At 46.3% G+C, this 24159-nt stretch overlaps 1 protein-coding gene across 1 annotated transcript in view; it reads left to right on the top strand.

The window, feature by feature from the left end:
- TTC28 (tetratricopeptide repeat domain 28) overlaps positions 1-24159 on the top strand; it is a 108687-nt gene that overhangs the window by 44041 nt on the left and 40487 nt on the right. The window contains 4 exon segments of the mRNA XM_008634083.2: positions 16351-16498; positions 17973-18245; positions 19229-19243; positions 19246-19355. Of these exon segments, the coding sequence (XP_008632305.1) occupies positions 16351-16498; positions 17973-18245; positions 19229-19243; positions 19246-19355 (546 nt within the window).

Here is a 24159-nt window from a genome sequence, read left to right as displayed (position 1 = left end):
AGTGGGATCTAGGACCTTATTTCCAGAACCAGCAATTGCAGAAATTAGTGATATTTTAGATGATATTTCCAGGATGCTGCTTTCATCCCTTCTGCCAGGTGTCTGTGGTCTGCATTTCACAGCAGCTACATTCCTACCTCTCCCACTGAATTGCATTCTTAACAACCTTTAAATGAGTCTGGGCTGCTGTATGAATTGACTAGTTATCTTCTCTACTGATGTTAATAATATCTTAATAAATGCAAAACATGTTTTGGAAATTCCAGACTTCAGTTGCAGCTGCATCTTTCTTTGGCTTCAAGCCAAAAATGTTTTTTAACTGAAGTGGTGGCTTGAAAGTTCTTTCCTGCCTGCTTATAATACCAAGGCCTGGGAGGAGGGTTGTCATCATCACTAACTGCATTTTCTACCTTGTTGTTGGTTTAAAGCAAATCTTTTACATTATCTAACATATCTTTGCCGATATAAACTCTCATAGTACTCTATTTTTTCCTGCCTAGCTGGGAATAATAAATAACCTGTTTGAGGCAATGCTTTGTGGCCTGTGCTTCTGTGCCAGCCCGACTGGGTCAGCTTTGTCCCTGCCCTCAGAGCCTGTGCTCAGCCGCACGGGGTCTGGCATGAGCCAGGAGGAGCTGGGGGATGATGAGGCAGGTCATGCATGTGCCTGATGGGAGGAGACGCTTGGCAGGCGATGTACTGAGTCTTGTGTGTGCAAAAGAGAGGATCAGTGTTCATGTGTAGGATAGGGGTGTGTGTCTTTAAAGGCAGTGGGTTAGTGTATTCTTCTTGGTATTGTGTATTTCAGAGCAGAGGCTTATTGACTCAGGTACATGAAATAGTGATGCCTGGAAGCAGGATTTCCTTTGGGAACAGTCACGTGAAAGGGCAAAGGGGAAATGATTGAAATTGAAACCTCCAAACCCTGCTGAATTACTTTTTCTTTTTTTTTCAAATGGGACTGTAGTACTGAAGGAACGTTTACCCCTACCCAGGTCTGTAACTGCTGCGTCTCTTCCTAGGATATATGAGAGATGAGAGGTGGCAGGGGTGAGGTGCTGCATGTGGCATGAGAATTGACTGTGGTTGGAACTGCTGTGTCTGCTGGGCATGGAGCAGATGTGCTTGTTGGGGATATGGTGGCTGTTGGCTGCTTTTCCCCTGGATTGCTATATCGAATCTCCCAGCTGTATATGAAATGCATAGTCGCAGACTTACACGTCAGCATCATTTTTTATAAACTGCTTTCCTCAAAGAAAGGATCTTGTGTGAGAAGTGCCCAGTGTCTAAGGGGTATTTGCCAGTGTCAGTGTAGGACAGCAGCTGGTGGTGGGCTGACAAGCAGGCAGTCTTATGGGGAGCAGGTTTTTCCAGACAGGAAGTTTTTCACATTTTCTGTTAGAAGGTTTTGTTTGCGGGTTTTTGCTTTGGTTTGGTGGTGCTTTTGGAGGGTTTTTTTGGTTGGGTTTTTTTTGTTGTTGTTGTTGTTGTTTGGGGGGTTTTTTTGTGTGTTTTTTTTTATTGTTGTTGTTGGGTTTTTTGGTTTTTATTATGGAGAGATTTCTAACACAATATCAGAATGCAAATACCAAGATGGTCTTCAAAAAGGTTTGTCCTAGTCAGGTTTAAGAGGCTTCAGGCTCAGAGTAGTTTTCCTGAAGAGACTGCTAGAGGATTTCCTGATCTGCTAAAGTATGTTTGACTTATTTTCTGGTTGTAGAATCCCTTGTGCGAGAACTCTCACATGGCCATTTTTCAGAGCTTGGCTGTGTGTTTGCAATTTTGACACGATAGCATAAACATGTGCAGAATCTGTGTGTTTGGTCCCAGTAAGGGATGGCCCTAGCACATTCCTTATCAAATGATAAATATCAAAATACCGATTTTTTGTGTTACAGAAAAAATTAGAACATCTGATAATGCCCTATAACATAATTATAACAACTCTTTATATTATATTCAGTGTCTGGGGATCTGTGTTCATTCCTCACAGATCCTCTGTTTTTCTGATATTTTTATGCCCAGAGATTGACCAGGAAAAGCATTCAGAATTGTGATTCCTAACTACGTTGGTTGAGAAGTGCTTTGTGGCAGTGAATCATTGCTAATGGCTGCCAAGCTGCTGCAGACCTCATTGCACAATGCCATTAGTAGTCAAAGAATTCTTTATAACCAAGCAAAGATTTCACAAGGTGCAGTAGTTCTGATCATTATTACTCTGTTAATTGTGCTGTACTTGCTAACAAACTATTGTTTCTGCTTTCCTCTGTGAAGTAAAAGAAATTGTGATGAAGCGTAGGTTGTTATCCTTGCCTGTACCATGAAGGGGAGCATTGAAATATTGATGGCAGTGCTGATGTCTGAGCACAGAGGAGTTTACTGCGATGACCTTCTGCTACCTGGGTTGCAACTCCAGATGGGGATTCAAATTCGATGAGCATGTGGCACATCTCACTTCTAGCATCACGCAGGCTCTTCATCTTCTTGACAAGGGAGAGCAGGATTCAGCTGTTTCTCCTGCACAAGTCACTGCATTTCAGTGTCTTTGCCTGTGCAAAAAGATAGAAAATGGAGGGGTCAAGGAGATGTTGAGGGCAGATTTCTCTTTCTCTGTCGGCGAGGCCCTTGCTGATGCAGCCCAGCAGCCCACTGGCCCTCAGCCGCAGCAGCACACCGGTCACTCACACTGAGCTTGGTGTTCACCAGGTCCCTTTCCACAGAGCTGCTCCCCATGCAGGTCGATCCCAGCCTGTGCTGCACTCCTGGATTCTGTTTTCCCAGGTGCAAGACCTTACTGAACTTGATGAACTTTGTAAGGTTCTTGTTTGCCCATTCTTCCAGCCTATCCAGGTCTTCCTGCTGGCTGGCTCTCCCTTCCCAAGTTTCCAGTTCCCCGCTCAGTTTGGTGTCCTCAGCAAACGTTCTCAGGCTGCACCTTTCCTCCACTGTGTTCAGAAATGCACAATTCTGCAAGCTTTTCCTGATCAAGTCCAGTTGTGGTTTGAGGAGTGAAACATGCATGCTCAGGGACTGGGCTGAGAGAGACCCACTGGGTTCACAGATCCATCAGATTCTGCATAGTCTGGATTCCAAACAGACCAAAACGAGGTATCAAAATATATTATTTTTAAAATCTTGGTGCTTAGTCACCCATCTCTTGCATGTTTAATTAACTCCTCCGTCATGTGGTTTCTGAGTATAGAACAGGAGCCAAAACAATCCTTTTAAATTGTGTCATATGATTGTCTTTTTTGTCCACGAGATTGTTACAGTGGAAGGAGCAGAGCATGGCTGGAATTTATAACCTGTGGCTCTCTTCACTGAAAACTGTAATTTTCAAAGCAATTCTCTGCAAGGGGACTTTGTTACTGTGACTTCTCATGCAGTATAAATAATGTTCTTTTCAGTTTACATCAAACAGAGCAGGCCATTGCTTCCTGATCCAGTGGAAGCTCTGGTAATTGCTTCTGTAGGTTCCATTTATAGATCAGACTGCTATGACTAAATTTAATTACGTACAGCTGAATCCAGTGGAAGTAATAAGTTCAAAATAACCTCTGTCATGCTGCCGTGAAAGCAGCATGTTCCTAGAAAAAGGCACTTCCTAATTGTTTCATTTTTCAGAAGTTTTTAACTTTCACTTGTTCATTGTCTGGTTAAGCGAAGAATGGAGCTTTGCAGGACTGTCCCACTCAAAGCTGTGGGCTGTGATGAAGCTCCTGTGTCTTGCCTGACAGCTGTTGGAGCATTTCCTCATGCATGGGTCTTGCATTCTGTGCAAATAAAGGAAGTGTTGTGCTCTGCAGGTCTGAGCAGCAGAGAGAGAAGCGACTTGGCTGGGGTGTCTGTGAAGCCAGCTCTGCTGTCTGGTGAGCACATCACTGGGCATGTCTTGTGCTTACAGTGGCTGGGCTCTCTGAGTCCCCAGTTGTGAGATCCAGGTGCCTGATGCGACAGAGATGTCTCCAGCTGCAGAGGCTGGATCTCACTACGCCTCTGTTTGAGACATCTCTTGTCTTGGAGGAGCTCTTGCTGCCAGTCTCCCTTGAGTTCCTGGGCAGCAATGTCCTTCACATCCAGCAGCTGTGGTAGCATACAGGTGTGGGCAGCTGTGCCACAGAGGAAACATAAAGCAGTATAGCTTCAAAAAGCGTTAAAAATACACAGAAGGAATAAAGTAGGGTATGTTCTCGTTTCCAGGTTGTACTGAGTCACACATAGGGAGAGTGTGGAGAAGGGCTTTGAGGACTGCGTGCCTGTCCTGCTCCTCCCAGGGGATCCAGGCTGGTTGTGGCCAGAATCACCAGCAGGTCTACAGGAGCTTTTGTCAGACACGGTGTGGTGGTTGTCATCTTGCACGGTGTTGTCCTTCTTGAACTGTGGCACCCTGATTAGGAAGTATATTTGGAGATGTGTGATGAGAAAGAACAGATGCCTTGAAAGATTGTCATATAATAAGAGAAAAGCTTGGAATTATTTACTGAAGTGTTAACAAAGACCTAAGGGATGATGTTCTTGGTTTTTCGCTTGATTATGCAAGAATTAAATGAAAGACTGCTTAACTGATCCGCAGAAAAATTTGCTGCAGGACAGTGCAGGGACATGGTGACACTGGTGCAGTTGTGGCAGTTGTACCTTTCCTTATGTCTCTGTTTCTATCCCACTGGATACGCACTGCCTCAGAGCTGCATTTTCTGATGTTCATATGGTGTGTTAGCATGATTGATCTGTGGCTGGCTGTCTTTTTTCTGTTGCATATGCATGAGTGCACACACGTGCTCACTTAAATGAATTTGAATTCTTCATTCCTTGTCTTTTGCCTTTGTCTGGCACGTTGTCATTTAAATGACCAGTTCTTTCCAGACTCTTAAGTGTCATGTTCCATTTCTTTTTGAAACATTTCTCCTGCCTTTCTAGTACCCAGGTGTTTTCTGACTCTCTATCCAGTTACTGACAATCACTGGTGCACTAATCCCACTGTGTCAGTGATGACATTCAAGAGTCTTTGAAAAGTTTATTGTGTCTTACAAATAATGAATGGACGTAATTAATGCCTCAGGAAATTTACAGCAATTTAATCTAGACTTTTTTACTTAACTGATATTTTTAAGAGAAACAATAGAAAACATTTATTATTGTGAAAGCCAAAAGAATATGTGCAAGTGTAGTTGTATTACATTTAATTTTTTTCCCCTCATATAGTCTGATACATTACAAAACTCCTATCAGCATAGGTGGAAAGGGGAATTCCTTGGTGACTGCTTGCCTTTTCCACAGGGAAAGCTACAGGCATGCAGCTCTGCTTCTGAATACTGCTCCTTCTTCCCAGGGAGATGCTCAGGGGAATAGCTCAGCTGGGAAGCATTCCTCTGTCGTTTAAAGGATGAACTAGGAGGTAATTACTCATGCTACCAGGTCAGTCAGTATTGATGGGGGCCGTTTCAGGATATTAGTATGTGGGAAAGTCTTTGATAGTTGAGAATTGATTTAAATCCTACAAGCTTTGTTGTGTGTGACCTGCCTGTGTGCTCATATTATCTAAAGCAGATTTCTAGGAAAGCAGATTGCCCAGACAGATTGAGCTGTGCTCTCTGATCCCATCATGGGTGGTTGGGTGCGGCAATTGTAGAATTCTGCTTGGAAATGCAGGGATTTTTACCTGCCCATACAGTTATTGATTAAACAGGCTGGGTATGGATTGCTGCTCAGGCACCTGCCCAGCAATGAATGGTAAAAATGTGAAAAAAGTAATACTAAACCAATAAAATCAGCTGTTAAAATCTGAGTGCACAGTGCTACCTGGCAAGTTCCAAATGATGTCTGGGCAAAGGCTGTGCACTGTTCATTGCCTGCTCTGGTGAGCGAGTGGCATTTGGTGCCACAGAGCTGTGGCTGGGGGATTCGAGGTGCTACGGACAGGTGAGCCTCTGGATCTGAGCTGGATGAGCCCGAGATGATGCCAACCTGGAGCCAGCCCAGCACAGGAGAGCTCCCTGGTCTCTTGTGCTGAGGAGCAAAGTGGTGCTAAAGCAGCTGGGCAGAACCTGTGGGACCTCATGCACAGGGCATGACTGAGGGGTGTCTACACATTTTTATCTGAGCTTAGTGTTTGGAAGAGTGACTGGGTAGAGTTTTCATCACCTCTTCCCTCTGGACCCTATTCTTTAGTCTGTTCAGACCCATTCAAGTGTCTTGAAGCATGCTGTGGGTGAACAGCTGATGACCCAGTACTGACGCAGATAAATTATTCAGTGTGTCTTATTTGGGAATTCAAAGCTTCATGATGAAACCTACAAACCTGTATTATGCCTCTGACATTCTGAGATTTCATCACTGTGTCTTCAATTATTCACTAAGCCTGCTTGTTCCCCTCCCAGCACTCTGACAGGGCTGCAGGCCAGTGGCAAGCAGCAGGCATATTAGTATCCTCTTTGTTCTCCTGCTTGCTCTTGGTACCTTGTGGAGGAGGCTTGCCTGGTGCTTACTGTATTAAACCTCTCACCCAAAGTTCAAATGTGTAATAGTTCACAGACAGGGAAGAGACGACAGCCATCCCTATTGCTGGAGATTTCTCAGCAAACTGTCATTATTATGAGCTTTCTCCTTCCCTAGAGGGTTTTCACTGTGACTGCATTTATCCTGCACGAATGCCGCAGCTGGACAGCAGTGACCTGGTCGTCAGAACATCCTCTTGGAAATGCCAAAAGAGAGGCCAGCGGAAGAGGAAGTTGCAGGAAGCACTTAAGGAAGGATTTGTCCTCAGGGGCACAACAGAGGAGGCCTGTGCTGTTGGTGGTGCATGCCTGGTGCTCGGGGTTCTGCCTGTGCCGAGGGGCTCCTGGCTGGAGCGGAGCTGTAACCGTGGGGTGCTGTGTTGCAGAATGCCAAACGGACTCTCAGTACCATAATCCTCAAGGTGTTGGTTTTGTAGGGACAGTTGCTGTGTCTGTTAGTCAGGAGAGAATTAACACACCAGATGAGTCTGCTGCTAAGCAGCTCCAGTGAACTGGGACTCCCTTGTCCGCTGGCCAGGCCATGGTCCTCAAGCAGGGCACTGCTTGGGTTTCTCCTCCAGCATTCCCAAACCATGCCTCTGGAAGTGCAAGATCTTTCTTGGCTTAGTATGTCCCCTCATATTTGTACGTAGGGAAGCTCTTCTGCCACCTGGCACCTGCCTGCATCAGAGTCCAGATGTAATGAGTTCCTGGTAGCTGGAAGGAGCTGTGACACATCAGACATTTCTCTTTGGTTTTGGTCTGTCTGTAGCTATGTCTGCATGATTTGCAGTTTCTATACAGTCCTGATAACTTTCTCAGGACTCCAGACTTGAGCTCTGTAGGCAGGCAAGCCCTGGCCTTGTGAGAAGCCCTTCTGCTGAGTGTATCCCAACAGAGTGGTGCTCTGGTATCTGCTGTGTTCCAGTGTGTGGAAATTTTAGTCTGTGGTAGATAATTTTAGAAAAGAGAACTGAAATTAATACTATGAACTCATTGCCTGACGAAGGAGAAATTTTCCTGTGGATGTACAGAAAAATGTCTTGATTTCTCCTGGGGTTCCTGGGGATGGAAAGTCTGAATCAAGGCTGGAGTCTCCATACCAAGGCATGCCAAATACCTCAGAACTTAGAATATTTTCTTCCAAGCCAAGACTTTACACAAGTAATGGAGTTCGCAGGATATGTGAGAAAGACCAGAACTTGTCTATATAGACAGAGCTTTTGCTTTCTTTGTCATCACTTGAATAATTTCAGCCAGATGAAGAATGGAGAGAATGTATGAGGAGGGAACAGAGCCTGCCCTTTACTGGCTTGCCCTGGGCACAGAACTTAGGCATGGTTGTCGTTAGAAAGCATGCAGCCTCTTAAGTTCAGGTATGTTCTGTAATAAAATGCTCTCTCCTGCCCACTCCAGTTACTTGAATTAAGTACAGTTGTAACTTAAAGGTTACTTAAAGATAAATTTAAAGGTTACGTAAAGATGTTGGAATAAGGACTTCCAGGTGATGTTGCCTGGGGCAGCTTTCTGTCTGTGGAAGAGACATAGAGAGTGCCTCTGCACAGGGGAGCTGCTCATGTCCTCCAAAGAGGAAGCCTTGCTCCTGTGTTCTGGTTTCTGCTGGTGCTTTTGGGTTTACGACAGTCACACATTCAGTAAATGGGGTAATCAGAAATTTGGCACTTTTATGGAACTGACACAAGTCCAGTGAGTTCAATAGCAAAGTTGGAAATGCAGCCAGTGCTCCTGCTGTTCTCCTGGCCTGTAGGAATGGAAGCTGCTAACTAGCATTTGGAATCTCTGGTGCCATTTTCTGTATGACGAATAAAGGAAGGTAGATTACATTGTTTTCTGGTAGTCTGGTATAGGCGATGCAATGTTTTGTGTTCCTAGAGCACAGACCAGACCTTGCTGGCAAGGGAGACTCTCCTTTTTTGGGGCTGCAAAGCCGAGAAGAGCTGGGTACTTGTTGAGAAGGGCAGGGCGCTCTTCTACTGCTGTTTTGTCCCTTTTCTGAAGGCACAGGTGGATCAGTCTAATGGGTTGTTCATCTCGTGACTGGTGCAAGCAGCCGTGTGAAGCCCCCGGGGATCACGGTGAAAACCAGCTCTTTGTGTTGGTTACCACTGCCTCAAGTTGGTGCTGATGTGTGTGAGAAGGAAGAGTCCCCAGTCCTTTGCTATTCTGCCCTCAGTAGGGCTCCTTTGTGTGAAGGATTTTACAGCGAATTAGAAAATGAAAATTGCTATTTTTGGACTTGGCTCTTGCAGCCCCACTGAAGAATGACACCTATTCTGGAGTCCATCCAGATAGTGTTCTAACAGCAAAACAGAGAAGTGATAGGGCAACTAAAACAAAGCAGATGTTTAGCAGGAAAATAATTTACAATTGGCCAGTTTGATGGTACCTCTTGACCCTTTCAGGGCTGTTCAATAAAACTAGCAGTTTCCATAGCAACTACTAAATTACTTGGTGCTTCAGAGATCTGTGATAAAGGAGGCGAATCATTGTAAGGAAACATGGTGTTGATGTTTCTCCCCTTTGCATTACGAGAGTAATGATCTGGCAAAACTTGCTAAATGGGACGCCCCTGCTGAAGAATTTTTCCCACGTTCACTTGGGCCAAAGAGATTTTTATGTTTAGTACTTTTGCAAATTTGATTTTTCCCCTTTCCTCTGTCATCAGCTTTGTCCTTGGCAGGCAGTGCTGGCTGGGCGCTGGCAGGGAGACGGTGAGCCAAGAGGCAGGAGCCCGTGTCTGCAGTAGGTGTGTGCTGGGCTTCTCTGTCACAGTCCCTGCTGAGCATCAGGTGCTTCTTCAGGGGATACAGACCAACTCCCTGCTGCAGGTACACTGCAGCCACCCACCTGTGAACACGTGGCAGTCACCATTATCCTGCCTGTAACTATTGTGTATTTCATCTTACCTTTGTCTCTGCTCTGCTCTTCTGGAGAGTGTACTGATCAGATTTTTTTTCTACTTCACTGGTAAGATAGGATGTAGCTCAAGATCAGGACAGTCTTCAGAATGGACCCATGGAGATGTGTGATAAGGAAGTGGCTTTGGGGCTTGTCTTCCACAAAGCCCAGTGTAATTCGGGGGGCTCTCAGAGTGTGTTTCACCTCTCTATGAGTGTTTGGTTGTATGCAGAGCTGTTGCTCCTGTGGAGTCTGTTTCCTGTGTTGGAAAAACTGTCTGTGTTAAAATCCTGAAATGCTGGTTTAAAATATTTCAGCGCACTTATTCTTGTAACACGCAAATCACCATTTGCATCTGATGCTGATCAAAGTTTATCTGACTTTCAGCAGTTACAGAGGTTTTGAGTCATTTGCATGAAGTACCTTGTCAAGGTAAGCCAGAGTAGCTAAAGGGTTGTTAAATGGCCTCTGCTGTATCTCAGTGTCCTTCAGTGCAGACAAGAGCATTTCCAAAACAACCCAAAATGCTTTTCAGATTCACAGCAATCAAACAGCAGCTGAAACCGGGAGGAGGGAGGATGATTGGGAAGTGCAAGATACAGGGATTTTACAGATGGAGTGTGAAGCCAAGAGGACCCAGTACTGGGGGCAGAGGAACAGTACCTGGATTGGAGAAAAGAATTAAATTTACAGTGTAAATCATGGGACAGTAAGGTAAGCACCAGGTAATAATGGTGTTCAAACCAGCCCTGCCTCTGCCCCAAGCTTCCCGAGGAGCCACCTACAGGTGTCAGCTAATCCATTTAGTTTAGGTTTTGTATAATTCTGTATCTGTTAAATCTCTAATCTTATGAAGACTGGTGTTACTTCTGAGCAGGATGAAAGGTGGCCTGTCTTTTCTTCTGCCATTTCTGAAAGAAGTTGTTTAACCAAAAATTGTGCCAAACTGTCCCTGTTGACTTGCGGAGGAGCCGTAGCAGATGCTGCGCTGCTGTGCCTGTTCACCTTAGAGGAAGCTGGTTGTTTCCCTTGTGCTGTGCTTGGGGACTGACAGGTTAGTTGTTATTCCTCTAGAGCACTTTCCTCCACTTGTGGCTGGTTCTTGCTGTTAAATGAGGGTTAAGAGTTGTAGCTGATAAAGACAGGAAGATTGTCTGTCAGCACCTGCTGTTAGGGAAGGAGAGGGATGTCCTCTGAAGAGGGGATCCAGGATGTAGCTGCTGTTCCTAGAGTGAGCCTGAAGCATGTGAGAATGGAGCAACAAGGATAAGCTCTGTGAAAAGCTGGTCTGTTTACTTCAACTAAGTAAACAAAGGTTTGACTCTTTATTTACTGATAAAATTTGATTTATTTCAGGTGAGCAAGTGAGCTGTGCGCAGAATCCCACTAGCAGACAGTGGAAGCAGAATTAATAAGAACAATTAAATGCTCTTGGGTAAAGCAAGGCAAGATATTTTACACACACACACCCCCATCTTGTTTTTCTCTATAGGCTCAGTGGGGCTAAGAGGAAATTTCCATTTCTAAGTAGTGTAGTTCTGTAAGAGGCACCTTGGAAACAGGTAGAAGATAAAGAAACAAAGCAGCAGAGTCAACAAATCTGTTGTGCTGATTCTCCAGGGCAGGCTGACAGCTGTGGTTCAGGTGTCAGCCAGGTGTAGGACTGTGAAGGAAAAGTGTTACCTGGGGTGCAACCTTAATTTTGGGAAAGCAGGAATTTAGCTCGTGTGGTCAGCAGCAGTATTTATGCATGTGCTACATGTGTTCTGAATTAAAGTGCAGTCTTCCCTCTCCTCACATTCCTGAAATCCCACAGCAGAGATTTGTCCATATTTTTCTCTAAAATTTGGCTGTAAAACAGTTACAAGGGGAGAGGACAGATTCAACCTGGTGCTTGGCCCTGAGAAGCTGTGGCAGCTGTTCACACATTGCCTCCCTTCTGTTGGTCCCTTGCATAGCGCTGGTCAGCCGTGGGCGCAGCTGGCGTGGGCGGCCATGAGGGGCAGCGGGTCTGACTGCACAAGAGATATTCTGCAGACTGAGAGCAGGCATAAAATGCATCATAGATTATTCCTGCTATTTTTGGCATCGTCTCCTGATCTGGCAAACCAAGGGAGCATTATGGAAGAAGCATTTTCTGTGTGTTTGCTTTTCCTGCCCCGATGGCCAGCTGTCCAGGGTCTGAAGCTGACAGCAGTGTGAAGGTGGTTTGAGTTTCCTCCCCTGTGTACAATGGCAGCCTTTGTCTAAGACTGAGGTGCTTTTTTTTCAAGTTTTCCATGTTTATTTGACAGGAATTTTCTGCTCCAAGTGCTTCTGATGCTGTTCCAGTTTTGTTCCTCTGTCTCCGTTATCCAGTTAATGTTGGCCAGCATTGTGCCATGTGCACGAGCCTGTGGCCTGAGGTTTGGTGGCAGAGGGACCAGGTGAGCCCTGGCAGGGCAGTGTGGCAGGAGGACAGTGCAGCTGTGGCCTGTGATGGCAGTGGGATCCCTGCAGAAAGGGGGGGTGCAGGGGAGTCACAGGAGCTCCTGGACAGGGAGGGAAGATCCCAAAGCCAGTGTAGAATCTGTTGCTGCATTCCTTGTGGGCAGGACCTTGGCTTGGTTTTATTTAGCAAAATCTTGGGGAACTTAAATGTCCCATGCTGTTTTTTGTACTGTATTTTTATCTTCGTTGCATATTTTGTATTAATTATAAACCAATTACTGTTGCCTAAAATAGTTCTTGCATATTGATGTTAGAAGATTTAATAAAAATTTCAGCACTCCTCTTGATATTGGCCATTCAGTTATGACATTTGCATTCTAATCCTGTTTCAGATTGCACAGGGAAATCTAATATTCAGGGTCTAGACAGTTACCTAGATGGGATCTTAGATGATGAGGATCAAAAAACTAATAAGCATGTTTATTTGTGTTGCCTAGACACTGCAGCCATCAGTCCAGTGGCAGCTCCTAATAGGACAGATAGAAATTCTCCTTTCCATTAAATGGGCTATAATGAACAGATGGAAAATACTGGTGTGTACAGAAACTACACAGGTCAGTAAATCGAGCAGAAAACATAGGACTTGTGCTTAGAATTGCAGAGAGGGGCTGTGCCTGGCTAGGCAGATGCTGACTGTGCTGTGACCTGGCCACCAGCTGCCCCCGCAGAACTGCCCTGGCTGAGGGGCAGGGCTGTCTCTGTGCTCTTCTCCTGTTCATACAAGTTTTGTGAAACTAAGCTGAAGGTAGGGAAAAGCACTAAAAAACTTTATTCCAGCCGTGAAGACACGGAGCATTCTGAAATGCATGGGGCAAAGAGGCAAGTCTGCAAAAATGGGTGTCAAAACCTGAATGAGATGGGAAGACTTATTTCCCTTTGGGTAGGTCCTGTGCTTGGAGAGATGCTGCTTTACCTTGCTGGGTTCTGTCCTGGAGCCAGCAGTGTGAGCAACCTCTGTTACAGGGACAGTGTTCTGCATGGCTTGGAAGTCTCAAGTGCCAGATATATTTTGCCAGTTAATTAATTAAAATAACTTATTTTTGCTTCCAGAATATCAACAGTGCTTTCAAAGTTATTATGGATGAAAAGCACTATCTATTCCTTGTCCTCCCTCCTTCTCTTGGCTGCATGAAATTGGGTAACCGGGCGGAAGTGCAGCTGGGCCCACCTGGCTGCGTGAGCCCGCACTGGTGCCTGATTCTTGGAGATGTGTGGGAATGCTCACTTAACAGCCTCTCCAACAGAGTATCGGGGACTTGGTGAGATTGGCTGCTTCACAGAGCTGCTTTGGACTCTTTAATCCTCTTCCCTTCCTGAAAGGCTCCTGCTGGCAAGAGCTGCATCCCTGCTATCCCTGTTCTTCCACGGGCAGCGGGTGTGCTGGGCAGAGCTCAGGCTGAAGGGGTGGGTGCAGGTGCTGGGAGCCCCTGACATGCTGTGACTCTGGAGGTGGGAACAGCACAGCTGTGTCCATCCTGCTAACACAAGGACAGGAGAAAAGAGTTCCCATTGAGGGAGATGCATCTGGTGCCAAATTTCAGCTGAGAATTAGGCTTTCTTATTGCACAGTGCGTTGTTCCTGGAAAGTGTGACGCAGAGACTGCAAAAATGAAAGAGATGGTTCCAGCTGTCTGTATTACACTGAGGATGCAGAGAGCCAGGTTAGAAAACACCTGCTGTTTCTGTCTTGTCTTTAGTGAAACATTGTCTCTCTCCTTGCTTTAATCTTCTTAAAAGGAATTGATCGTTTTTTCTTATTTGGGATCACTGGAAAATTAATGTAGCTGTTACTGTAGAGTGAGCACTGTAGTATCTTCACATAATGTGATTTAAAGTTTAAAGCTCACTCAGCAGGGGAAGGCTCTGTCTGTATTGGGACCAGGAGTCGCTCCTTGGCTCATTCCTTCAGCTGCAGCTGCTGGCTCCCTGCCTTCCCTTTTCCTCTCCTCTTCCAAAGGGTGATTCTCACCATTTCCTCTTTGCAGACTTTTCCCCTTGATACAGTGTCTTCATTCCAATGCTAAACTAACTTGTGAATGCCTCTTGGGGAGGAAATAGGTGATGTGAATGCTTTTTATTTAGTTAGTTAAAGGTCCATGGGCAACACAATGTGCGGAGAGCATTCTTGTGTATGCTGGAAACTGGAAGAGGAAGGAAGGGTTTTTTTGCAGGAGAAAAATAGGCCGAAATCTTCCTTTCTGTTATGATTAATAGGTTTCTCTTTTGGGCTTTGAATGTTGTGTTTGTATTCAAATGAAGTGGTTTCCAGGGGCACTTCCAGGAATAGATGTGGGGAGCGGATAAAAACCCTTTCCGTAAAGGATGTTCAGAATGTGCGGAACTGAACTGTATGTTCGTAGGTCTTGCTCCATCTTGTCTCTTCCCGTCACCTGGAGCCTGTGTGTCTCCTCCATGTGCGGGGTTCAGAGGATGGGGACTCTCATTTCTCAGCATTCAGGATGTGCCAGTGAAGCACAAGGTGCTGAAGATGCCCACACACCACAGTGGTGTATGCTGTGATGCCACAGTGCTGGCGGCTGCGTGTCCTTGCCCACCTTCTGGAGAGCTGAATCAGGCAGGCACGGCTGTCCTGGGCCAACCAGCCTTGTGGGCTGGAAAGGTCCCAGTCAGAGATGTGCTGTGTCCAACTCCCTCTGTCATCAGGCAGTAAAGAAAGTAATTAGATGGTAATTCTGCAAAAACAAGACTTAAAAGTGTACAGCATGATTTAGGCGACAGCTCACACTCTGCTGAGAGGACTTGTGCTGGGTGACTGCTGCATGTTGTTAGTTCTTTGTATTTTCTTTGATTTAAAGCTTCATGCTTGTAATCTAGTTAACACTGAATTGGGTTTCCAGTACAGTGGCTTGTTTGGTTCAATAAGAACACATTTATACTAAAGGTTAATGAAAAGCATTTTGCTTTCATTGAATTCATTAAAAGGGCTTCTACAATCAAGACTTACTAATGGAAAAGAGATTAAATATTCATGTCTCTAAATTTCTCACATAATTTCTGATTTTCCTTAATCTCTGCCTTCCCGGATTGGAGTCCAAAAGTGCCTGAATGCTCTAATGAGTTCAAAAATTAATTAAAGACTTCTCCTGTTTAAGTAAAAAGGCTTTCACAGACGTGTACCTAATGTATCTTGAGTGCAGGTCTCTGTGCTATTATGGGAGAAGAGAGAGTGAAGAGGTCCTAGCCAAGAGAGCCAATCTCAAGGAGCAATTTTGCTTCTTAAAGTACTTTTAAAGAAATACAAATCATGCTTTATCTTCTTTATCTGTGCTATTGAAATAGGTTTAAATGAACTCAAAGTGCAGCAAAATTTGCATTAGAAAGGTATTAGCTGGGCATGAAGATAAAACCTGAGTAACAGGCATCAGAGGTGCTTAAAGATTCAAGACCTTTTTGTAACATGGTGTCCAGATATGTATGCTACAAATACCTGAGTACTTTGACAAATATTGGATTGTGTTTTCTGTGGTCTTTTTCCCCAGTATCTCCCAGGCAGCTCTGGGTACCCTCTGGGCCGTGGCTTTGCCTGTGCTCGTTGTGTGAGCAGAATGTGTGTCTGAAGTTCCTGCTTTGTGTGTAGGTTCCTGGTATGCCATGTATGGAGATGTGAGAGCTCTGTTTGGGAATGCTTTGCAGCTGCATATTGATGTTGCTGATGTAGAAATGGAAATACATGGTGACAGGAGATACAAGTTACTTGAAGGTATTGCAGGTTCCCATAAATGGTTTTCTGGGAAAGAAAGAAATGAAGAAAAATGCTCTTGTAAACAGGTTCAGAATTACGAGTGTCTTGCCTCAGTTTAAGAAGCTTGTATAGATCTATGTATAAATGTGTATGTGTGTATGTGTGTGTGTTATATATGTAGTGCACCTAGCAAGTGGGGCAGTGCTGGACAATTCCTGCATTGGTGGATGTGCGTGGAGAAAGAAGGCTCAGCTCCTGGCTGCATCTTTGTGTTGTGTTTCATTGCAGCTTGAGCTTTCAGTACGTTTTTGGCCCTGCTAGTGCTGGATGTTGATATTGGACTCGTTGGCAAGAGCTGATGAGAGATGAAGTGGGTTGCTTCTGTGCTGTGTGGGCCGAAACTGGATAGGAGGGTCTTGAGAAAAATCATCTGCTTATAAGTAGTTAAGAAGTAGTATAAGTCCAAGGGGAAAGCTTTGCCTTACTAGTAGTGACCAACCCTGGTCTCCAAAACAGTTCAAAGGCCTTGCTAAAACTGAAAAGGTGATTACAGTGAGGGAGTGCACAGTGGTGCCATTCACAGACCGGACTGTGGTGTTGGGTGGCACTGATTGTAGCCAGCATGACCAGAGGAGCCAATGTGATGGTGTGGCCTGTTGTCCACCAGCACGAGATCAGCTGTGTTATTTGTGACTGTTTGTGATGGTTCAGTGATGGGCATTGCTGTTGCCTCTGTTCCTGCAGGCATACTTCCGACAGGGCGTGGCCCTGCAGTACCTGGGACGCCATGCGGATGCGCTGGCCGCGTTTGCGTCAGGGCTGGCGCAGGATCCCAAGAGCCTTCAGCTTCTGGTCGGCTTGGTCGAGGCCGCCATGAAGTCTCCCATGAGAGGTAAGCACACAGGGTTTCTCAGGGGTGTGACCTGCTGCTGAGGTAGCCAGAGGTGGGAGTTTCAGTCCCAGCATCTGGGGACAGGAGAACTCAGAGGCCTGAAGGGAAAGATTTCAAGATTTGGCTTCTCTACTGAGTCAGGAGGATGCCAAGAGTGGAGCCTGAAGCTGGAGGAGGAACAAAGACTGTCCTTCTGGTTGAGTGGGACAGCAAGATGGTGGTAGCCAGCTTGAGGGGCACTGGTTGGGAACAGCACATCTGAAATGCTCCAGGCCAGTGTTTTCCTGAAGAGCACATCAGCAGCTTTTCTGTGGTACTAATGTCTCTCCAAATACAGAATTCCAGAAGACAAAAAGGCCGCTCTGCTAATTCGCTTCTGTTCAGGCAGTGTTTGAAATCGCAGACACCTTGAAGCCATATGAGCTGTGCAGTGTTCTGCCTCTCTTTCATAATGTTCCTGTTTCCAGGATTTTTTTGTCAAGAGGAAGAGGGTTGTCTCCTCTTAGCTGTTTCTCTTGCAGGCTTTGTGCTGCAATGCCCTAATGCTGTTAGTCAGGAGGGAACATGGCAAGTCTCATCCTCAGCAGATGGTGTTGGGGGCCACAGGGCTTAGGAGCCAAGGAGCACTGAAATGAAAAAATATCCTTGTTGCTGTTTCCTTTTTTACAGTGTTTTTCTCCATCCTCCAAAATGAATCCATCTGGAAGTTTCTGTCCTATATAGCAGTTAACCTGGTAAATGTAATTTCATTTGCTACCCAAAGGTACTAAGGCTGCTACTTAGAATGCAGGTTATGTGGTATTCCGTGGGCACATCCCCAGTTTGGCAGGATGATCTCTGGCCTATTGTCCTGCAGCTGTGTATCAGCTGTGCTCCCTGCTGCAGTTAGACAAATCGAAGCAGTTGGGCAGGCCCAGTGCTGTCATGGCACGGCAGCGCTGTCTCCTGCAGAAGGAGCGGCTTCTTTCTGCAGTTTTGGTCACCTCTCTTGGCACACATCATGTGCTTGGGTATCTGGACAGGCACAGACTTTGCAGACGTTCGTGTGAAGGTTTGTGCTGAAAGAGCAAAAACTGCAGTGCTCTTAGACACTGCAGATGGCCCCTTTCCAGTTTCCTGCAAAATTCCACAGGTATCTTCTGTATTCCTTCTGCCATTAGGCTAGGCTTCAGAGCTCAGTATGAAACTGCTATGTGCTATGTAGGAGACTGCTGTAAGCTCTATTCTTACGCTGCCTTCCCGAAGTGCTTTCTGCAAGGCAAGGAGCAACTTGCCAGGTGATCTGTCTTGATTTGCCAGATCTTAGATGGTACCTTTGAGCCCCAAGCTCCCTTAATAAATCGTCGTTGGATTTGGACTGTGTGGCCCTTAAGTCATGTGTCATTTGGTTATGAAAAGATCGAGTTGTGAAGGTGATTCCTTATGCAAATTACTTGGTTTGTTGAGTACCTCTGTCTTTGGTTTTGTGCTTCAGAGTCCCTGGAGCCCACCTACCAACAACTGCAGAAGATGAAGCTGGACAAGAGCCCCTTTGTTGTGGTGTCTGTGATTGGCCAGGAGCTCCTGACTGCAGGCCACCACGGGGCCTCTGTGGTGGTGCTAGAGGCTGCCCTGAAGATTGGCACTTGCAGCCTGAAGCTGCGGGGATCAGTGTTCTCTGCACTGAGCAGTGCATACTGGTCCCTTGGGAACACAGAGAAAAGCACTGGATACATGCAGCAGGACTTGGACGTAGCCAAGAGTTTAGGTAAGAATCCTCCTTTGACTCCTGGAGTGCAGGGTTGGGACTGGTGGAACAAATCAAGAGCTAGGTTAATGGTCAGCATCTCTCTTGAATGCTCAGGTTTCTGTAGGTTTTCACAAGCTGCTAAATCCAATCTGAAGCTTCTGAAATGTGCAGACTGTGGGTTTGTGCATCCCTGTTTGCTTGCCTGTGTGTAGGGGCAGATGGTCAATGGATATGCTAAGGTTTTACAGGGTCTTCTAATTTCCTGATGTCATGTATGTGGGAATTGCTCTTATTCCCTGTGTAGACTTGGGCTCAAAACCTTACATGAGTCTTAAATGAAGCCATCTGCTTTTCCAAGATTCAATGGACAAAAGTACTCAGTCTTGAGATTCTGGGGCAGTAACCAGGGAAGGAACAAATCAGTAGTGAGGCAATGATGAACAAAGAGTGTTTAAAAATAAACAAATTCAAAAATCCCTGCACAACAGGGAGAGCATTCAGCTTCTTGGGGTGCTGTAGGAGAGCAGACAGGTGTGGGACCAAGGCCTGACTGTGCAGAGTTGGAGAAGCAGTGCCTGAGGGCTTGAGCCAGGAGCATTCACTGAGAGCATAGGGATTGCTCTCTTGAAAACGGCTGTAGGTGTACTTTGTACATCTGAGCTGAATTGTGTTCTGGAGAAAGCTGGCATGCTTTGTGCTTGTTCTAGGCCTTGGCCATTGACTGACCTTCACAGTGCCAAGCAAGGAATAAACAAGGAGGAATGGAAAATTGCCAAGTGTTCGGCCACAGAAGAAAGTAAAACAATTCTAAAAATAAGATTGATGGCTATTGTAGATGTTTCTGAAGGCCAGTAAAGAGAAAAGTTTGGCTGTGTAATAAACATAAAGATGAGTTTGTTCTAATGCTGATTCTCACACCCGATTATCATTTGTACCCTGTGTTTCAGTCTTCCAGCAGTGCCTGTATTAGCTAACCTTTGTTTTATTTGCATGTGACACAGGTGACCAGACGGGAGAATGACTCAGGGAAATCTGGGCTCTGCATTCTTCTCCAAAGGAAATTACCGGGAAGCCCTTACTAACCACAGACATCAGCTGGTGCTTGCCATGAAGCTCAAGGACAGAGAGGTAGGAAGCTTATTAAATAGTCCAAGCTGGTAGTCTGCACTGCATGGTTTTCCAGACACATCTGAACATATCAAAAAGCTTTGTCTGTCTGCCCCATTTTACCCCAAGAATTTGGAAGCTCTGTGACTTCTGCTTGTTTCGTTTTGTTAAGGAGAGTCTTTGTACCGGTAGATACAGTACGTGAGTGCAAGGGGCAGGATGCTTGGTTTGTCCATTTGCCTCCCCCATCTCTAGTCTCTGGGCTCTGAGCAGGGCCTTTTGCCTCCCTCTCTCTCACCATCTGTGTTCCCACAGCGCAGAGGCTCTGGGCTCCAGGGGTAGGAGCTGCTGCTGGGTCAGTGTCAGTACCACATTGCTGAAGCTGAGCCCTCGCTGTCCTCAGCGTGTTTCCCAGTGTTACAGGTGCTGCTGATCTGGACTCACCTAAGCTGCATCTTAAGTTGTGCCTTTTCCAGACAAGAAATGGGCAAGATCCGTGTCCCCAGTGTTTGCATAAAATACACTTAGTCTAAACACCAGTGAAAACAAAAAGAACCCATGCAAACCTGAAAACAGATTGTGCAGGATCTGCTTTGCCTTGACCATTCAATTCCTGAGCTATTATGCTGGGCTCCCTGCCAGTGCAGGGAAGTGGGCTGCACGGACTGAGGAGGCTGTCCTAAGGGATTTCTACTGAAAGTTCACTGTAAGGACAGAATCGTATTTAAGTGCACAGATACAAAACCTATCCCCCTGCTCCAGGGATTCCCCTCTCCTGTGAGTGGGAAAATGGAGACTGGTAGTTGCATGGCAGGCACAGGAAGGAGCTGGAGGCCGCAGGGCAGGTGAGAATTCATGTAAGCACAAGTAGTTTTGGGGGAGATCTAAAAACTGAGGAAGATCGTTTCCCACTGGTAAGTTGTGGAAATGATCTGCTAGAATTTGCTGAGTGCTTTAGTGCTTTACTAACTTACTTGGTAAGTTAAATATCAAGTAAGCTTTGGAAAAATGCGTCTTTCAGTAGGTTGTGGAAGGACTATGGCTGGGGGAGGGACTTCCTAGGCAGTTCCTTGATTATTTTACCAGCTGGAAAACCTCCTGAATCACTCCTGATTTCCTTGTTTCTGTTCATGAAGAGGAGAAAAGCTGTTACTTGTCATTGTTTGTACAGTTTTCTTGATCGGGGTCCCCATTGCTGCTAACAGGGTACACCTGTGTGGCTGCTGCTCTTCTGTGGGGTTTCTGCACCAACATCCCCCATTGTGGGGCCTGGAGGCAGCAGCAGGGGAGTTGATGTGCTGGCATGAGCACAGCAGCCCCAGAACCCCAGGCTGTCCTGGGACGTGGGGCCAGAGCATTTTGCCTGGTCTTCAGGCCACTGATTTAAACAGATCTCGTTGGTCCATCTGGGGGGAGTCCAGGGAGCGAGGGCTAATCGTGATAGTCCTTAGTTCATGACACATCTGGGCACATAATTAACAGTTATTGACAACAAATGACTACTTGGTTTAGCAAGAAAGCTGAGCTTCTTGGATTTCCTGTAGGATGTAACCACAGGAAATTAATTTGGCGCTTTCTGATGACATCATCTTGACCACAGAGCTTCCTCTGAACAAAAAGCTGTTTTTCTTGGCCTCCTTTGCAGACATTTTTATAATGCAAATGTTATAAAGTTGCAGTAGGGCTGATGTGAATTCCAGCAGAAGGGAATTTGGTGTGTGACTGTAATGAGGTAATTGTTTTACCCCTGACTGTACAGAGAATTGGCAGAAAAGGTAGAAAGTGCTCCTTTGTGCAGGATACCTCTGTCGTTGGAGGGACTTTTGGGTTCTGAGGCTGCTGGAGCAAATGTTTGTACCAGGGGCTTCTGCTGGATAGTGTCACCCATAAATGGAGGAGGAGGTTGCAGAGGGTCTGTCTGGAGCATTGAGGTCTGTCCTCCCCCGTGCAGGCCTGGAGAAGGGAAGCTGTCAGCTGGATGGGGAAGCATTTCAGCTGCTCACAGGGACTCAAGATTTTACATGTTTTTCTTCCTTAGCACAGGGAGTCTGTGCAGTTCTGTTACAAGCTCAGTATCGTGCCGAGCACAGGCTGTGTGTCCAGGCAGGCCATTTGCTCTTTCAGTCAGTGTGGGGAGAAGTTTGAGCTGTTTTGTTACTCTTGTGTCCAGAGAGAGCATGGGGCAGGTGTCACGGGGATTTGGCATACCTGTAGTATCTGAAATTTGGGGGGTTGAACACATGTGTGGGTTTGGTCTGTGCAGATGAGAGAGAAGACTGGCTCTTAGTGAGATGCTGTGAAGGGCACCATGAAACAGCCATCTCAGGTAAGGAATGGGTTGGATTTTTTGACCAGCTGCAGTGGCTGGTCAGGAAATTCAAATGAGCTAGTTCTGTGGATATAGCTGTCCCTGCTTCAGCCATCTCCCTGGTGGCAGGGTGGGCATCAGTCATCCTGTAGCCCCATGGCAGCAGCACAAAGTGTAACCATCCCCTCTTAAGTGAGGAGGGTGCTGCACAGCCTGTCGAACGCAGAGGGAGCACATGGGCAGGGGGCTGCAGGACCCTGGCTCAGTGCATGTGTGCACCTCAGGAGCTGGTCTTTGGGCACTACTGGCACTAGCTCTGAGACCCATTCAGTTCATGCAGAGGTGGAAATAAAACTTTCCTGAGCTTGTGGGGCCCCTGTGTAGAGGCTTGTCTTTTCCTTGCTCATTCAGAGCTGGCTGCAGGCTGTTGGAGTTCACCCACTCCTGTCCTGCAGTAAGGAACTGCTGCCTGTGCAGGGGTAGGTGCCACTGAACAGGAACGAGAGGGTCCACTCTGAGCAGACCTGGCTGCAGTGGAGTGAAATTTACTTCCTTGCTGATTGATAAAGATAGATAAAGAGTTGCAGCCCTGTCCTAGAGGGGCAGCAACCTCATGTTCTTGTGACGTGTTCCGTGCTCTCTGTGACTGAGATGTCAGCACATACTGTCCAGCAGTTCATGTGCTGAGGAAATCCCATTCTGGTAGCTTGGGCTGCTGCTCTTTTTTCCAGTCTCTGCTTATTGCTCATGAAAGTGCTGGGAGTTGTACAAAGAGAGGTTCCCTAAAGCAGCAGCCAAGGTACAGGAATGTGCCAGAGGAGGAGTGGCAGATGATGTTAGCAGGGAAGACTGCATCACTTTATTTTAGCTTGTTGTCTTTTTCCTGTCACAAAAGCTGCCTCTGATGAATAGTGGAAGCTTGCAGCCTGTTTCTTCTCAGAGTGGACTAAGGCCTGCAGTTATGCCAGCACATAATGGAGTTGCTGAATGTTATGTCTGTACTCTATTTCTGAATTAATTGCTTTGTTTTTAACACCAGGTAACCTAATCTTCTGGAAACCATCAGGTAACTCGTATAGGTAGGGTGTGTTGATGCCGAGTCACAGGCTGTGATTTAGACAAGGGTTATGCAGCTGATGAGCTATGCCAGGATCAGAGGAAAGAATGGAATGTAAATGTTAAAGCTTTCAGTGCTTGTAACACACTAGTCTCCTGTGTCCCTTTTCATTGCTAGCTGCTCCTCAGGTGTTCAGAACTGTCTAGGAAGTCTGTAAGACAAGAGTGCCAAGGCAGAGCCAGTGATCCGTGATCTCTTGGGATGGGTTGGGATGGCCCTTTTTGATGACCATTTTGGAGACCCTGCATTCCTTCCAAAGGAAGGAGCTTTGATTTAGGGAAGAAATGCTTGAGTTTTGGAGCTGTGAGGAACTGACAAGCAGAAATGGACAGGAAAGGGAAAGCTGTGGAGCCCCTTCTTGGGTCCAGTGTCCAAACCCTCATAAAGGCTGTGCTTGAATCCTGCCATGCAGAGGCCACGGACACCACAGGATCTCTGCAGTGTAATAGCTGCCTTCTCTCCTGGGCCCTCAGACGCCTTCAATTACAGCCCTGCTGTTCAGAAATAGCAGGGCAGTATGGCAAGATCATAAACTAACCATCATGAAATGAGTGCTTGTGCTGCCAGCGTGGAGCTCTTGGGAAGGATGCTGCTGCCAGAAAGCCAGTGGGTGCTGGCAGCCCGTCTATGTTGGCTGGCAGGCATGCTCCGAGCTGAACTGTGCCTTTCCTTAGGATGCAGCATCTCTCTTCGCCACACAGGAGTTGAACAGAAGGTGTGGGGTGAGAAAGAGGATTGTCTCCACCCCTGAGTTCTCCCTAGGGCTGGGATGAAGCTGAGCACTTTCTGCTGCCCCTTTTCTCAGGAGTGGGGCTGAGGGAAGGGGTAAGAGCTGAGGACAGACTGATGGACTCTGTCAATACTGTCTTGCCCCTGGGTTGACTCATGATGACCAGCAGCTTGCAGCAATCATTCCTGGCCTGGTTTTGAAGGGATTTCCCCCCACCTCCTTGTGGAAGCAGCTCTTTGTGGAAGGAATAGGTGCAGAACTCTTGTTACTGACCCTTTATGTTTGCCTCTGGCTGCTGCCCTGGACATCTCCATGAGCATCTGTGGCTCTGGGAGTTCTTTGCAGCAGGTGGGTGTGCTCAGTAACTGATGAGCCAGGTTTTGCTGTCTCAAGATGCTTCCTAAAATGATTGCGAATGTAAGGCAGAGTTCATCTTTGCAGCTTCAGCAGATTTTGTTCAGAAAGGCTGACTATTTGCAGAAAATGGGGATGATGAAGATGATAATTAGAACTGGGTAGTTAAGTAGCCCAGAAGAAAGATGTTTATTAAGCAGGCTTTGGTAGGTTTTCTGTGTCACCTTGCTCTGGCATATCTATGAAGGTTCTTGTGTGGCAGGGGAGACATCAGAATGTGGAAATTCCCACTGTATAGAGAAATCATGGGCTTGCA

This window comes from Corvus brachyrhynchos, unplaced genomic scaffold (genome assembly GCF_000691975.1).
Source record: "Corvus brachyrhynchos isolate BGI_N302 unplaced genomic scaffold, ASM69197v1 scaffold114, whole genome shotgun sequence".
NCBI lineage: Eukaryota > Metazoa > Chordata > Aves > Passeriformes > Corvidae > Corvus > Corvus brachyrhynchos.
This window is presented reverse-complemented; position numbering and strand designations above follow the sequence as displayed.